The 19,113-nt window shown below is 30.7% G+C and overlaps 1 protein-coding gene across 4 annotated transcripts in view; it reads right to left on the reverse strand.

Moving 5' to 3' along the window:
• Positions 1-19,113, reverse strand: part of LOC118183393 (tyrosine-protein phosphatase non-receptor type 1-like) — a 103,671-nt gene that overhangs the window by 10,951 nt on the left and 73,607 nt on the right. For all 4 annotated transcript variants that reach the window (XM_035352908.2, XM_035352907.2, XM_085808417.1 and 1 more), the window contains 2 exons: positions 5,008-5,202; positions 4,307-4,410 (listed from right to left, as the gene is read on the reverse strand). In XM_035352908.2, coding sequence (XP_035208799.1) covers positions 4,307-4,410; positions 5,008-5,202 — 299 coding nt within the window. The remainder of the gene's footprint in view (positions 1-4,306; positions 4,411-5,007; positions 5,203-19,113) is intronic.

The raw sequence follows: 19,113 nt of genomic DNA on the forward strand, positions 1-19,113 counted from the left end.
TAGTATTTATTTATTTCAAATAATACAAGTCATTCCACAGTTGAGTATAGTACAGTCACTTAAACTCAGAATCCCTGGATTATGTCTACAGCTTTTCAGTGTTTAAAGATACATCATTCATACGCATATAGTTTGGTTAGGACCCGAAAAATGACATTCTGTCAATTACGGTTAAGCATATAAGACTTTCCATCAAATGCCTTTAAAGAGGTATGTCTAAGGGGAAACTTGTTCATATTCACATTATGCATGAAGAAAACCATAAAAATACTTCCCAGGTGAATGATTACAACTTGAAGATGTTTCTTTTCACTTTATTCTAATATAATACAGCATATCAATCCTCCTACACAGATAGCTGAAAAATCACAACAAAATTTGAGAAAGCTAAAGGAACACTGGGAAGCATAAACAAAAAGAGAATGAGGCTAGTCACTGCCTCAATGGAGTTACTGCACATAACTAAAGTAACAGGCAGCTTTCAAAATTATTTTGCAATGTACAGTTCTTGAGATAAAAATTCTTTAGGCAGTAATTGTATTTTTTTATTGCTATCATTTCATAATGTTTTCCCATTCCTATCATTGACTTCTGAATCAGATATTTCCACTTAATCTAATTTTCGGTTCCAACAATAACTAATAGATCAAACCATAAGAAATATAGTAGAAGACCAAAAATCTGCACAGTTTAGGAATCAAAGTATCTTACAGTTAAGATCTTTTTACAGTGATAAATGAAAAATTATTAGATTTAGACAAGCCAAAATTAATAAATAATTCAGTAAAACATATGAAAGCAATTAACTTCTCTTTTTAAATTTTATATAAAAATACAGATAAATATATAATTTTTTATTTTTATTTTGTAAAGAAATATATATTTTAAACATTATTTTACAAGAAAAATAACTACAAATAAAAAGATATTCACAACAGAAAAACAACATCCAGAAGTGTAATTTACTGCACACCAATTGCATTTCAAGGTCTTTATGAAAATAAATATAGGTCTCACTAAATTCAGAAAAAGATGTACATGTTGCACTACCATAAGCTTTGCAGAAGTAATTGTGACTACTGAAACTAGCAGATTTTTATTTACCTAGAGCTTTGCCCAAAGGAGTTTTAAGATAATCAGTCAACAATAAAACTTGCTGAATCTAAAAAATATATTTCGTGAACAAAACATATTTACACAAAGTTTTATGATCTGGATGACCTTCATAACAAAAATATTAGAAACCTATCATACCTTTCAAGAGCAAATGATTACAGATATGATAACTAAACCAATATTTCAATTTTGCAAAAATCATTTAAATTAGTTATTTAAGGGCAATGTTACGGAAATTCAATATTTTTACATAATGAAACTCAATGAACATTCACCAAAGTATAAAGCTGGCAAGTTCAAATGAATCCATGTCTTCATAGAGGACTTTTTTATGAAAACTGACTCATATGTAAGTTACACATGGGAAAAACCATGAAAACGTTCATGCAGCCAGCCTGTTAGCAAGATATCTGAACCCCACTCGAACTACCTACATTCAGTGCCATTACTGTTCAGCTGCTTGTGGGCTTCTTGGGAATAGAAGCAACTGTATATATGTAGATAACATATAAAATAACTGAAAATCTAACTTTCATTATTTTAAATAGCAAAATGAAAATAACATTATACAGCAAAATAATGCAAACTTTAAGGCATGGTTTCTATCAAAATGGCACCTAAACTGTTTTGAATGGTTTAGATGATTCAATTAAATAAAAATATCAAACTGTGGAAAGATTGTTCTGTCTGTCCATTTAAATCTCTACATCATTCTAGATTTATCTATATCATTTATCTGTATGTCTATATTATTCTAAAATATTTAAATCTCTATATCATTCTAAAAACATTTTAATCTTATAAGTGTTTCAGAATAAAATTGAGGTACTCTTTTTTTTTTTAATGATTAAGGTAAAGCAAATAATGACATTCTGCTGAAGAGAAAACTCTGTAGACGACTTTCTAATGGTAAAGCAAACATCTAATGGACTTTCTAAGGGAAAGACAGAAAAGCGGAAAATTCCAAAAACATACAAGAAGTCAACCAGTCCACCAGGTTATGAACTATGGTTGAATTACCGAGGTTTAGTGGTTTTTATCCATTAAGGAGGCTTAAAGAAAACGAGAATAACATTGGACTGATACAGTTATTTATTATTCAGTATAACCACATACTGATTCTTAAATTACATTATTTCTGAAGGGCTAAAAGACTATCTTCTATATAGTAGCATACAAGAACCATTACATTTTTTGACATAAAAGTGAACAATAACTTACTCAAAGTAGCAGGAAAAAGTTATGGATAAAAAAATTACATCAGACATGTCAAATACTCTCCGCATAGAAAATAAAGATTACACAGCAACTCTCTATTTGCTTTAGTTAAAGAAGAGAAGTTATTGTTTATTAATTGCAATTTAACAGTCTGAGGGCCACAGGTTTTTAGATCTGTCATGAAGACCTGTATTTAAACAGCTTTTATGAGTTAAATTTGTACACTTACTTATTTTAATCTCTACTTTCAAAAACTTACATTCATCAGGATAACATCCATATTATTACAGAAAATAAGAAAGCAAAATGTCTTAAGCCAATATATATACAAAAAGAAAAAAAAATCTCATAAAGCTGGTCATGGCACTTAGCTGGGTTATGAAACTGAAACTGAACCTCAAAGAACTTATTTGTACTATTTTAACTTTTATGACTTTTCAAAGGAAAAAAAAAAAAGTGTTTATACTTTCCTAAACCACATTTCACCTCTTCGAATTTTCATAATTTTTCTGGTGAGCAGGGGAACTTTCAGTGCTAGTTAAAATTAAGATATCCATTATAATGATCGACAACTGCAACTTGTACTCAAACTGATGGTTATGAGATTAATTCTGACTTTTCACATCTGCTCTACATGGGATTACATTGTAACATGGTAAATTATCCAAAATTGAAGCAAAACAAAACAAGTATTCTAAATTTTCTAAATTTTGGTTCACATGTTTTTCATGCACAGGTTTATAAAACTTAATTTTGCTCGGAGGTCACCCTCAACGCTACAGTATGGTGCATTCTCATCACAATGTATTTCAAGCACAAAGACCTAATTATATGCAATTTTCCCTTAAATACAAGCAACAATATGATTTTATTCAACAATCACACTATAAAATACTGACAGCAAGAAAAATACGACAAATTTAAAAAAGGCAAATGCCAAATTTATCATTTAGTTTTGTGGTGAGGTACTTAAATCTTCAATAAGGTTAAAGAGTCAACATTTATACAAAAGCATTTTTTAACATCTTATCATAATAAAATATGTTCAATTAATTTAAGTTATTCTAACCTGATGCTAATAATGGATTGTATATGTAGTATTTTTCAGCTTAGGCCATTTACAAAATACAAGTTGGCATTAACTATGAGCTGCATTTCTGCCATTACTTTTATCCCCCTTTTCAACATTATTCAATTAAAATTTCCACTGTTACATACAAGTGGAAAATTTCTGAATAAGCCCATCTTCAAGGGAAGAGATAAATCCAATGGCATTTTATGGCTACTTATTATCAAGTATTTACAAATGCATTGAAAATAATATTTAACTGCTTAATTGGTTTCACATCATCTACATTAAACGATTAAATTAATTATTACACATTTAGCTAGAGTTAGCTTCCTTATCTAGCGATTTTGCCCTTTAAGAACTACTCGTGTGTTGTGTTGTTATATATGTAAACATTCTGAGAAAATTTGCCTTGGAAGAACTACTTGTGTGTTACGTTATTACATATGCGAATATTCCAAGAAAACTTGCCTCAGTGATATGGACTTTTAAGCAATCAGGAAGCAAAAACAATAGCAGGGTTCAGAATTCTATCATCCAGTTCTTGATGAGCCTCAGTAGATTTGGAGGGAAAAAACATCACGTTACAATTTTGTTAATCTATTGTGAAATTGAAAAATTAATAAAAACCTTCCTGCCAGTTGTAGTTTACCTTTCAATGATACACGTGGCAACAGATTTACTTGAAGTAGCATCAGATACCGCAGGCAGTGTATCTTCAGATTCAGCAATGTTTTACTATTAGAATACTGATTATCAACACTGCATTTTATCTCATGTTTAATTTGTTCTACACTGGATAGCTTACAAATATGAAACCCTAATTCTCCATTGCAATCTAAAAAATGAATGCTAGATACAGATTCCAAAAAAGGGTATAAATCTCTTGAACTCTATGCTGACCTTGGTGGTAAAGGTGGTGGTGATGAATCAGAAGCATCTTTATTAGCATCTACCACTGAAATTTCCTCACTACTTTTACTTGAATAACAATCTTGCTTGCAGGTCTGGAAAAAAAAAAATATATATATATATATATATATACTATAATCATAAAAATGCAAAGGTATCAAACTATAGCTAAAGTACTATTATCTTGTAATACACTGTTATAAATATCTTAAAACTTTTTTTTTTTTTTCAGAGACATGCAATGTAATTTCAAACACACATATGCTGAAAGGCTATCTTATTAAGTACATATTGTATGAATATAAACAGATGTGAAAGTTTCAAACAGAGTAACTCAATGTGTTTTAACAACTTCAAGTTTCAACATAACAGAAAAGACAAAATAAACACAGATGAATTTTAACATGCAATGTTTAATTATGCTACATGTATTTCATAATTTAAGCGCTAACACCACAGCTATCATCACTTTTCACAACTAATTTCGTTTGCCCTGAATATAATATGTGTAAAAATTTATCCCACTGCTATGCTTCTGAAGTTATTGCTCCAATTCATTGTAACAGATATTTTTATCATTAGATGTGCCATATCAGATTAATAAATATACGAAGAAAATAATATACATGTAAATATAATTTTAGTACTACTTAAACTCTAGGAATATAACACTGATTTATTAAAAAAATTACCTGATTATGAGTTTGACTTGCTGAAGGCACATTGTTAGAATTCCTATTCGGCAAAATTCGCTTAGCACCTTCAATAATTGCTAGGTATGAAAATCGTAACTGATCTGGTGTTTGAATCAAACCCATCCTATAATGACGCATTTCCAATAATCTTTGACGTATATTAATTGAGTCTGGATCATTATTTTTCTCAATCTGTAAAATTTTAATTGACAATAAATATGAAAGTATGCTTTTTAAGAAATTATATTATTGTACAGCATAAAAATATGCAACATAATTTATAACCAAAAATCTTAATTCAGTTTATTTTACAAATTCATTACTTCAAAATTGCAAGAAAAAAAATGCAACAAACATTATTTACAGCTAATTTAACATTCATATAAATATAAAAACAATGCAACAGCGTTATCAAAAGTTTCAAAAACCATCATTTTCGAGAATTGATTACTTTCCCAACTTTAAAACTGCATAATCCTCTATTGGTTATAACCATAAAAGTGCAAGATTCCAGTTCATTATATGCGAAAAATTCTGTCAATTCTTAACATTCTGAGGCCAGGGCTTTAGCAGCTGTAATAGCCTTGAACTGAATGCTTCCCCTCCTTTCAAGAAATCATCTTCTATTTACAACAAAGATCCTTGTGTGTAATTTAATAGTAGTTTTCAGAGAGGATGCACATATGTCACAAAAGGTAAGGAAACGTAGGGATTAGTGACAAAATTCAAAATTCTTTTTATCATTGAGGAAAATTTTCATATTGCTGTTGTTCTGGAATGAGACTACTTGGCGTTATGCTGAAAAACTTCCGTTACAAAAAATGTCACTCTTTATATTAGAAAACGTTACATTCCTTTCTACAGAAATTTTGTTTGAATTTTAAAATATATCACAAAATTATGTGTCTTTAGAAGCATTTATAGTAATTATTTCTATCATATCTTTACATTAATGTTATGTTACAAAATTATTCCAATTATTTGATTACTTTATGGACAATTTTAAAGTTAACTAGTCTTCATCTCAGTCTTTTTTCACTGTTAAATATCCTCATAATTTAATGTTACAGAAATAATTAAAAATTAAAGTTTGGTGAAACTGTTAAAATTATAGGCATAATGAAATTTTAATTTTACATAAATGCTAAAAATCTGCTCGTTAACATAATATTTAAGGAGAAATCTGTCAGCAAATCAGACTATGCCTGGTTTCATTTTAAAATAACTTTACTTTATTGCAGATTGTTAGTATTGCAATGTCCAATTATAGAAGTGTTTTCCTAATTTACATTTCGTTCTTTTCCAAAATAGTATCTGCAGAATAAAACAGAAACTGCAAAATTGTTTCCTAGAGTAATATATTTTAGCTATAAAAATGAGGAAAAAAAAAAAGGATCATTTAATCAAGTACCTTTTATACTATTTGCTAAAAAATTAGTTATATATTTCAGGTATTAACAGTAGAATGAATTTAAGTCATTGAAAATGTCAACTTATTTAGTATGCAAACCCGTAATTCAGAACACATTTACACGTAAATTCCCTTCCTCTCTTTACACTATATTCCAAGCCTCATTAAGGGATCGTGTTCACTCGGTTACCAAAATTAAGATAATTTCTAAATGACAAGAGCTTTTCAAACTTAAGAGGAAATTGTTTGTTCTCTATAGTTTCTGAAAAACTGCAGGGAAAAAGTTTTTTTTACATGATCGATAGCTGTTTCCAATACCGTATATTATTATGCTACATAATTTAGCACATTAGCAGAAATTTCCATATAATTTCAGATTCCTTGTTTAACGAAAATCTCTCCTCTTTGAAATTGTCATTGCACATGAATTTTTCTATTCCCTTTGCTGCCTAAACCAGTTCATATCAACTCCAGACTGTCTTTGCAGCAGCTTTCACATCAACCATGCCACATATTTTATATTGTGCAAATTAAATTCTACAATATATTAGTGAGTATCTTTATGTGATATTTACTAAAAAAACTTCAATGCCAGGTCAAGTGAGTCCTATACTGAAACAGTTGGATTGTTTTCCCCCTTTTCTACCGAAAATTCAGCACCCATTCACTGTGTTGATTAGCATCTCGGTCATTATGCTTTATTATCAAAACTATTTTATAAAGCCCCGTTTACATGCAATGCTTTTTCGCGCAGCCACCATTTGTATTAGGGAGAAACGGGGATATGAAGCAGTTTTGTTTTCAGGACCGGTTCAGATGCACATCTTCTTCCATTTCTCAACCCGTAAGATGATGTGAATGATGTCACAAACACGGATCGGATTGGCGGATTTCTAACGTTTGCTCACATCTTTTTTTGCCATTGTTTATACTATCCAAAGCCATCGGAACTCTTTAATTAACTAAAATACACCTAAATTAATTTAAAATGCAATTTATATACGAGACCAAATGGTTAAAAGACGAAAAGAAAATCACGTATATTGCTGAAAGGTTACTGTTAAAATTCAGTTCAACAGCAATATCGCAAAATAATTTTAAAATGATCTTTAGAATTTCTGATACACAGTTTCGCACACTGGAGATAAAGAAGTTTCCTTCAAGGAGATAAAGAAGCAAGGATACTTTGATAGCTTCTTTGATAAACAGCACATCTCTGTGGAGCTTTGTTCTGATGGGCCAGCGGCCTGTCAATGAAATGGTATCAGAGACTCGAGCAGAGCTGACTGAAGTTTCTGAATCATTGATGAGTTGTTTTATAAGATTTTTTCTAAAATCTTCGAAAGATAATTCGGAAATTTTCTTTTTGTACAAAATAAAGGAGTTTAAAAGTCCTAAAATGGTTAAGTGGAAAACGATTTTCTTTGTCCATTTTAAAGAATTTTCCTCCCGAATGTATAATTATTTGCCATTTGGTCACTGAAGTCAATGAATCCCATATTTTTGTTGTAGGTTGGTACAATTTCGGGTTTTCCTGTTTCGTAATTTTTCCTGTCATCTTTGCAACAGGATCATGCATATTGCTGAGCATAAAAACTTCATTCTCGTCTTTCTAACAAGTTGCAGTCATCCCTGATGAAAATTTTATTTTGATTTGTACTTTCTGCATTTCGATGCCAGCATTCAGTTTTCGATAATTTTTCTGATTGTAGCAAATTGTACAACTGTTGATTTTATATTTATGCAGCAATTCATGAAATAAATCCAGTGAAGAAAAGAAATTATCCATAAAAAGATCATGCCCTTTGCCTTTTACACTTTCTCCTACTGCTATTACTGTGTTTTGAGCAGCACATTTCCCATTGTTTGACTTGTGGGAATCTCTTCCGAGATATACTTTCATGCCATACGTGTAACCATGGCAGTCTGCAAGCCTGTAAATTTTAATTCCAAAATGCTTATGCTTTTTAGGAATGTATTGTTTAAAACTTACTCTTCCCTTAAATAAAACAATTACTTCATCTACAGAGAGGTTTTTGGAGGGTTCATATACTTTATAAGTACACCTGTTATGAATCGTTAGTTGTTACAACATAACAAGATGCAGACAAAATCTTACTATAAAATAAAAAGATTACCATATCAACACCAAATATAATTTTATTCACCAACTCAGTAGTCAAAAACTCATCTTCTATTTTTAAAAATAAACTGGATTATAAAGTTAAAAACCATTGCCAAAAACGATAATATAATAATATGCAAAGTAAACAATTATAATTATAAAGTATTTGTGAGTTATTTCCAAACAAATTATTTACATTTTATGCTGTTACAATTACCTTAAAATTGTTTTTCAAATAATCAAATGTCTACCTTATTTTCCAAAATTGATCATAATTAAGATCGTTTCTGTCTGGTGGTGACATGTTATCTTCAAAGTAAAGAAAACTAAGAATTTGCAGGTATCTATCTCTATATATAGTTTTCTTTTAAAAAAAAGGTGTTTCAAGCATTTCGTCGGTCGACCAGTAATCTTTTATGCAGTCTTCTTGAATATGCCCCATCATATTATTTCTTAAATTTCAAAATGATTTACTAAAGTTTTTGGCGCTGACATGCAAAAACTTTAGTAAATCATTTTCATTAACATCTTTCCATGTAACTGTGAGCTTCCCCCCTTCTAATTCAGGGCTAAATTTGCCTTAGTATTTGTTCATTATGATTGGTTTCCTTGACAATTTTTTCAATCCTATTTCACCAGAAAAGTTTTTTCAAAAAAATCAATTTCTTTTGCAGCTTGATATTCAAGGCCTTTTATATAGTTTCTGCCAATAAATTTCAAAGTGTTTACCTTCATCAGCTTTTGGTTCAAGCCATTCAAATTTTGAATAAAGAGCTATTTTCTCCATGTTATCAGTTTATTCTTCACTGTAATTTACCAAATTTGTCAATAAATAAGAAGTTCATTCACATCCTCATGTTTACTTTAAGATCTATTTTCTATATCCAGTTCGCAATTGGATTCACTATTGCCGCAGTTTTTATCATCAAGCTCTTGAAGAAGTTTTTGTATTTCTTCTTCAGTTTCTTTTCCTTTTCGACATACTGCTATATAAGAGCAAAATAATTCCTAGTGAACTTACGAAAATATGCAATATTCTAAAGCAACGCAAAGCTCTGTTTACAAATGCAATTATCCTGAATTCTGCAGCTACAAGAATAAAAAGGGGAAAATTGGAGAAACCGGATCCTTAGCACAAAAACCTTTGAAAGAGATTAGCGGTTAAGACTCCAGGGACATTAAATTTAACATATAATCCTACACTTTCAGCCTAGAAAATGGGGGGAAAATGACATGGCCACTAAAGTGGACAAGCCCGTCCTTTCAAACAGGCCTAACTACTGCCATTGTAATTTCCATGCCATTCTCAAAGAGTTAACAAACATAATAATTCACAAATATGATAACTGCAGTAAGTACTTATGCACACTTTTAACACAAAAAAAAAATAAGATCAAGATTTATAAGTGTGCATTATATGTTGGATATAATATGGTAGCTTTAAAAATAAGAAAGATTTGTATATATGCACATACAAAAGTTAGAGATACACCAATGCTGTTTATTTAAAAGAAATGACATATTTTATGAAATTTTTTCATTATTGGATAACATGAAAAGGTCAGTATATTCGTCTTCATATACACTTTTAGGCACATCATTGAATTCTGTTTCAGCTTCACCATGATTGTTGACCCATAAATAAATAATCGTCTTCCTTTTCATTTAGATTGTGAGATATACTACATTTAAAAAAAAAAAAATATTTTTGAATTATGGTGAGTTTAATTCCATTCTAGACTGGCATGATGCATTTGACCTCCTTTTGTAAATGATTTTTACTGTCTAACATGCACATATTCTACTGTCCTTTTAAATTTTCTTTGAATGGTTTATTGATACACACATCTAAAGGCTGAACTGATGGCATTAATCTGCCTGGGATAACTTCCATGTATGTAATACAGACTTTCAGCAATTTCATATTATTCCATTAGATGGGATCTGAGCATATCCCAAACTAAAAGACTTTCTGGATTCTTTAAGTCAACAGGATGCCTTTGCCAAACATTTCTTATCTACAATTTCACACTGTTTTCGTGCATCCATCCTTTCTCATGAACATGAATGAAAACACCATTTGGGAAATTACATTTTGACATAATTTTTCTTTTGAAAATAACCATGGGTTTTAATTTTGTACAGTCCACCAAGCATGAAAGCGCTATGGTGAGGTGAGATTTTTTGTGACTTTGATTTTACATGAACAGTTTTTGTTTCTTTCACATCAACTGTTTTATTTCTAATCATATCAAACATTACTGGAGTTTCACCTATATTTCAAACATATGACAGTAAATAATTTTTTTTGCCTTCAAAGTTTGAAAATGGATCAATAACATACTTTTGGAAACTTATCAATTTGTTGTCCAAATATTTCAGAAGCCTTTGCAAAACTTTTACTTTTTCTTGCAATGCTAAATTATTAATTCCATAAATCGACTTCACCATTTGGTATGCTATTTCTTGCTGAAGATAATCCGTTCTGGCGATTTCATAGGACTCCGTTTGAGACACATTCTTCTAGGATAGGCTGTTCCATTAATCCTTTATGCAAAGTCCATTTATTTTTTTGCATATTAATTACTGCGTTTTTACTGTTCTTACACTCACATACAATACTTTCACCAACACCAAACATCCTTGCTACAGCCCAATTTCCATTTTCTTTTATAAATTTAATGAATTTGGATTTGAAACCAGCACTGTGTTTGGTTCATTTGGCAAGGAACACTAGATCAACTGTATTTCAATTAAAGCAAATGCGATTTACTAAAGCCTTCAGTGTTCATTTCAGAAATGTCACTTCAAATAACTACAGAAACAGAAAACATCTGAATCCTAATTCCGGAAATTCATTTGTGTCGGAGGTGCATTCTTACCCAAATTGTCTCCCTTTTCATGAAACCCTAGAAGTATATTCTTGTGCAAACCTCCACTGAGTATAACCCAGCTTCTTTGCAGAATTGTGTACTTCCACAAGCATTCTTACCACACACATATTGCTTCCCTTATTGCTTGTCAATTCAGTACACTATTGTTCAAAAGCCTGGAAAAAATCTTCGAATGAATGACTTAAGATAACAGTATCACACATGCATCTTTAAGGTTTCATTATATTGAAAAGGGTGCGTGCTATAATGTAAATATGCTTAAAAATTGAAAAATAAAGTCGAATTATATCTGCGAGTTATACACTGATGTGTACAAACAAACACCAGAACATAAGGTATTTTCAACAAACTGTTTTAAAATGCAAGATTGATTTCTGGGGAAAGGGGTAAACAGATTATTTAGTTCCATTTTGAAAAAATGTAACCACAGTCAAATACCGAAAATCCGCAGACCTGAAATCCACATTGCCTCTCAAAATATAAACATTAAATTTATAGGTTTCGGAAGCTGCAAAGAAAAAATACTCACCAAATAATTATGTCATAGTTACCGAATAATAATGAATCATAATGGAAATACGAAATTATTGACATCATGGAAAAAAAAAACTTTTTCCCCTCCAATCTGCATCGAGGTAAAAACTCAGATGATTCACTCAACTTTTCTGTCAAGTTCATGATTCATGTTGTATTTTCTGAGCTTTATTATTTCATAAGATTGTTTAATAATGCCACTTTTTTTTTTTTTTTAGCTCTAATCCAGGTATTTTGTGGATAAATTAAAAATATTTTTAATTTCAGTGCTTTAAAACACAACAGATAAGATATTCATGACAGATAGATAATACATTCATGATTTTACTACTTCTAAGGTTGGAAAAAAAAAAAAAAAAACATAAATATGATGCATTGATGGTAATGCAAAGAGTAGAAATTCTGCAAAAGATGGAGGTAGGTACTACTCGGTTCATAGCTAAACTGTATGTAAATGCGACATGGACTGTATAAAGATATACAAAAAAATAAAGAAAAGCTGTTGAAACTTTACAGCAACAGTGATTCTAACACCATAACCTGAAACTGAAAATCTGCGTGAAACAAAATCAGTAAACCTCGATGCTGTCTTGTACGAGCAGCGGAAGGGATGAGGTACCAATTTCAGGACCGCTCCTGACAGAAAAGGAAAAGCAGATTCATGCTGATTTAAAAATAGAGGAGACGTGATTTCAGCAGCAGTTAGCCAAACAGATTTAAGCAGAGACACAGTACAGGTTATCTGGAAGCACGTGGGGAAAAACTGAACCCATAAAGAAGCTGCAAAGGAATTTTCATTTGTGCACAAGCACATTTGTGACAAGCAAAGGAAGTGCACTTTCAGGGGTGTAAGAAGCTAAAGAAAGAGTTGCTATTTTAGTATGCAGCAACGCAGCTCGAACTTACAAATGCAAAACAGTGGTAGTGGATAAGAGCAGTAATCCCAGAGCTCTGATAGGAGTAAAATCATTGCCTGTGATTTACAGGAATAATAAAAATTCCTGGTTCACACAACAACTTATGACTGAATGGTTCACGGATCATTTCGGTAAAGAGGCTAAAAGGCATTGCATCAGTGTGGGTTACCATCAAATTGCAAGATTTTACTACTGTTAGAGAACTGCTCTGCACATCTAGATGCAACCATTTTAACATGTGATAATGTGATTGTCCCTTCTCCCCCCAAATACTACATTTGATCCAACCAATGGACCAGGCCATCATACACAGTATTAAATGCCACTATAAATCAGAGTTTCTGAAAAAAATTCTTTCAAGTAACCATTCTATTTCACTTGGTGATTATTAAAAAAAAAATCACCATCAAAGACTGCATTTATTTGTTAGCTGAATCATGGAATTCTGTTTCCCAAACAACATTAGTAAATGCCTGGCGTAATGTATGGCCTTCTTCTCTGTTTATGGAAACTGAGAGTGATGGCAATGAATTTTCTGGGTTTAGGATCAGTGCAGCAAGGGTTAAAGCGAGAGAATTACTTTTATATTTGGAAAGAAAGAATAAATGAGGAAGCTTTGCAAGAAGATATTGTTGAATTGATGATGTGTTCAGAGGAGCACACAGTGCATATCAGATGACCGATGAATGAAATCATTGGCTCTAATTTGAACTCACTACAGCAAGAAGACAATTCCAACACCAACACAGTTAGTGAATTTTGATAGGAATGAGAAAATGTCTTTTGATGAGGGTTTGGAACATGGTGAAAAATACCTATAATTTTTAGAATAGAGCTGTGTCACCGAGCAAACCATCATGACTCTATATAATTTACAAAAAACTTTACTCTGGAGTACCTTAAAGTTTTGAAACAAACCTCTATCAGTAAACTTTTGAATATCAAATATATATATATATATATATATATATATATATATATTATGCTTTATTCATATCCCTTTATTGTATATGTCCTTAATGCTTTCCCTGTAATTACTAATATAAATGAATAATATAATAACTATCTATATAATAATAATTTAATGCATATAATTAATAAATGAATCTAATATGTCTTATTTATTTTGCATTTTGAGTCTGAAAATTATAATTTATCTTTTCTGTCCTGAAATCCACAAAATCCTAATATCTGCAAAACCTCTGGTCTCAAGCTTTTAGGATTTCCGGACTTGCTGTATTGAAAATAATTTTTGTTGCATGAAGTTAAAATATGGGAATTTTACTGAGGATATTTTTTCCTGCTTTCAAAAGTATGGTTACATTTTTTTATGAGTGAATTTGCTTCATTGTGCTGCTTTATTTTCTCAAAAAGTACTAATACAAAGTTTTGTTCATGAGATGTGACGGCGATTTCAAAACAGCATCATAAGCAAGTGATTTATTCATTTTTTGAAGCGGTTAAAATAAAATGCTGAAAACACATGAAATCATATTTTCCCTCTGAGTACCTCAGGTTTTTGGATCAGTCAAGAAGACCTGTATTTTAAACAACACTTATTAGCTAAATTTGTGTAATTACTCATTTTAGTCTTTGTTTTCATAAACTTACAATTCATTAAGATGACAATTACATTATTAAAAGAAGAAAGCAAAATATCTTAAACTCGAAGGTAATATAATACCAAATGACGAAAGATCTCATGACTGGACAAAGCCAGTCATACCACTCACAGAGGGTTAATATATTTTTTCTAAATAATACAAAAATATTAGCAATGAAATTGGTTTGATTTATTTGATTATGGAAAAGCAATGAGGGCAATCAGTCTAAGGGAAGGGATGCCTATATGGGAAACTGTTGAAGATTTGTTGGGAAATTGGTTCATATACATATTACATGTGGTAAAAACCATGAAATAAATGCTAATGCAGCCAGGCTGCTCTACCAGGACTTGAACTCCAGACTGAAAAACCAGTATGAAAATCTAGAAATGAAAGAGATTTATAATGAATCTGAACCTTTAAAATTAATTGAATCCAAGTGGTGGAAGAGCTCAGGCTAGTTTGCATTGGCTGATGCTAAGTGGCCTGTCTCAAATCCAGTTGAAAATTAAAGGAATATAACAGACGAAATGGAAATGGTTATAACTTCAATATTAAACTGTGATAAACTGAATTATTTTGAAATGAGAACTTTACCGCATATTTTGATTACTAATTGTATATTATTAACCAAAAAGTGGGACGACTGTGACAGTAACTAACTGCATTGCAAATGTATCCGTATCTAGGCAATTGATCTAATGATTCTTTTTTTCTTGTAAACTATACATGTCATGACCTGTAATGAAATTGTATTACGGAATAAAGATTGTTGTACATAAAAAAGCACTTATAAGGGAAAAGTAGATTAGCAATCAATCCATTCTGAACAGTAGCAGTATACAGTACTCAAATAAGAGATAAAAATGAAAGTGACTAATTATCACAAATACAATCAAAACAAAAATGTCAAATCCTTAGCGGCATTACAAATTTTACAAATTTCAGATACCTTTGCTTGATTTGAATAACTCAGTAAGTTTTCATAACAGAAGGAATCATTCCAACTAGGGAAAATATGTCCTAATAATTTAAAAACATATACATTGCCCTTTTATAAATTAAAAATTATGGCCAACCAAAAAAGTATCAATTGTATCATTAAAAAATCTTTACAAGAGGACAGGATATAGAATTATCATAATAGGTATCAATATGAAAAGACAGAATAATAGACATTTATCGTTTAAATGACAAATAGTGTAGCAAATGTCACATACTCAGAACTCAGTGAAACATTATGAATGGTTGTATTTTCACAAGACAGATGCACTTGAACACATAAAAAAATCAAAAATGAATTCATCGAATTTTGTTTTCACAAGTTACGAACTTTCAATGTATCCACCTTTGTTTATATGGTACACATGCCACTTCAGTTCTTAAATGACTTGGCAAATCACAGCTGGCTATAGGAATGCAGCTGTCATATCTTAAATCCTGTTAAAAATTTAAATGCCGATTTTTGTTCATCTTGTAACTTCATGAAAGATTATCCACATGAACATGTCAAATGAACTCAAGTAATCTGACAGCCAGCATGAGTGCTTCATAATATGCCTGGCAACAGCAATCAAATGCTGAGGCAGCTCCTCACTTGCTCCTGCAGCACAAATAAGCATCATTACCAAAATATAATGAAGCATTGTCTAACTGTAGCAAGAAGTCAGTAATGTCATGTAATACATTTAAGTATATTATTCCAAAATGGAATGATGAAAAAGGGTAAACTTTCCTAAGAAAGATGATTCAAGACCCATAGAGCAGATGTTACAGTAACATCACAATGTTATATTTTCTTCACATTTGTGACCACGCTACTTTGCATTGTGATGTGGATGTGAATGTTGTACAGATGACACCCACACGTCACAGCAAACATTTAATGTCACCAAAAATCTTACTGTCTCTCCCACCCTGACCTTGCACATCCAATTCTTTGTTAAATGTTTCAATAAATCTTTCAAAGTAAATTATTTTTTATGCTAATGGTTGGCAATTTTAGTTATTTTTTTAATAAAAATATTGATAGTTAATAGCATGTTTTTACTCGATGTGATACGAAGACAGCCTGGAACTATATTTGATGATGAATGCATATACATTCTACCAAATCTAGTATTATCCGGACACTAGTTTAGCAAAGTGTTTTTTCTGCCTTGAGGATTTTGGCGACCACTTTTTTTAGTTAGATGAGTATCTTGTTGCTGCTAAATTTTCAGGTAAGCACTGTTTATTGTATGTGGATGTTAATGAGAGCAGTAATAATTAAAATATAATAATAAAAACATAATTTAAAAAGCTATGAACAAACAGAAATAACAAACTGACAATCAATAGACATTTTTCTTTTCCTTTATTTTTTTGGGGGGTGGGTGGGTATTACCAAGACTGTGCAAGCAAGGGCATCATCAAATGTTTACTATAATTTTGGTCTCACTGCTTAGAAATTTTAATTTAAGGAATCAGTTTTATTTGGTAGATAAAATTCAACTTCGGTGGCTTTAATATTAAAAGATAATGCAAAAAAGGAATTCATTTTAATGCATTTTATTGCCTAGTGCTCTGCTAGTTTTCAAAATTATTTTCACAATTTAATTAATTACTCTTATGCATGTGCTTTGCATCACATTATAAGGTACTTCTCCTGCTTTCTTAGCATGCATTCGTGGTGTAGTGGTCAGCACGCTCGACGTGTATTTCAGAGGTCCATGGTTCCAATCCCGATGAAGGCATTGCTCATTTTTCATCTCTCCTGCTTCCAAACTATCCTAATGCCTCTTCAGTGATGCCCAAAATAAAAGAAGGTGAATGATGATTTTTCACCACCAGGATTTAGCGATTGGGTCCCCTAAAACCCCAGTCCCCATTTAAATGGGGGAGTATATAAGATAGTTCTCTCGCCTTCTTAGCACGGCTTCGTCGTGTAATGCTTATCAGCTCATGGCGTATCAGCACACTTGGTGCGTATTCGAGAGGTCTGTGGTTCGAGTCCCGGCGAGGGCATTGCATATTTTTCATTTTTTCTGCTTTGAAACAACCTAATTACTCTATAACATTACAAATGATGCCTAAACTTTCATAACCAGGTTCTAGCTATTTATAATAAGATATTTTAATTATTACAATTTTACAAATAGCATATCACTTTATAATGCTGTATATTTTCTACAAGTTTCCTTTAAGTAAACTTCTGAAATTATTTCATTAGATGTTTTCTTCCCATAAATTAAGTCATGTTTTTACATATAATATAGTTCTGCTGTTAAAGAGACCCAATTTCCATATTAAGAGATTTAGTTCAAGAATTATACTTCTTAATTTAGGTTGGGTTATTTGAATATGACAAAATAAACAGCTGACTATCTGAGAGGAGGAATGACTTTATGGAGGACTTTTAAGGAATGAAAACCAAACCATGCAAAAGTATTTCTTACTTGAGATGTTAAGTGAATATAATATAATTACGGTATTACATTTTTAACTAGACACACTAATTATTTAAAACAGTATAAAAATAAGAAAATTATATTTCATCGGTACTTACATATGAAAGAAGTTAAAATCTCACCTGTGACAAAAGAGTGTAAGCTAATATTAATTTGTGTCCAAAAGTACAAGTTACTTCATTTCATAAAGAAAATGAACTTAAAACTGTATTTTGACACAATTTAACCAACTGTAGAAAATTTTATTAATGAAATGAAAATTATTATAAATTGAAATATATATTTACGCCAAACTGAAAAACTTTATCCAAAATAATAATTCTATTTTACATGAATTATTTCACTTTGGCAAACAACACCCTTTGTTATTATAAATTTAAAAATTACATCTAACCCTATAATTACACCTAATTTAATTATCTAACTTTATCACATCTAGTTTTCCTTTGATCTATCATTTGCAGAAATGGACAATGGAAATACATTAATTTCTGCATTCATCTTTAAAAAGGACTAGGAAAATTAAGGAAGGAATCTTTTTTAAAGAAATTTAAAAAAATCCACTGTGATAACTTGAAAATTTGCCTGTTATAAAACACATTAACTGAAGTGAAGTCTTAGCCACTATCCAGCAGAAGAAAACTGATTTTAAGGGAGATATACAACTTTGCGGAATTCTTTTTATTGGGACAAATCTCAAGTTCTTCCCCGTGTTCAAACAAAAGATAAATTTCTATTAGAAATTTGTTAAAGCCAATTCCTAGAGAGTCAGTTGAAGTATTTGAAAACTATGGATAACTGTGCTGCCTTTAACTGGACAACCAAATATTTCTTTTAATGTAATAGGATTTTTATATTTTTGCTATTTTTTTATTTTAATGAAAGTTTTAACCTTATGTACTTGAAAAATCAAATCATTTTTGACCAGTAATGCAATATAAAATATGCCCCTTTTTTTCAGAAAAAGTTAAATAGTGGAATTACTTAAAACTTTATTTTAATTAAACAAATTTCCATTTGAACTAAAATAAACAAAAATGAAGTTTCAATAGGCTTTAAAATGAATGACATGAACAAGGTTTTACATTTACTGTGCTCAAAGTATATAAAAAAACTAATTTTTATGTTAAGAAATCATTTAATTTATTTCTCTCCAATTAAAAGCATAC

Source organism: Stegodyphus dumicola, chromosome X1, assembly GCF_044657685.1.
Source record: "Stegodyphus dumicola isolate Sdum_Otavi_A_Nest chromosome X1, ASM4465768v1".
In the NCBI taxonomy this organism is placed as follows: domain Eukaryota; kingdom Metazoa; phylum Arthropoda; class Arachnida; order Araneae; family Eresidae; genus Stegodyphus; species Stegodyphus dumicola.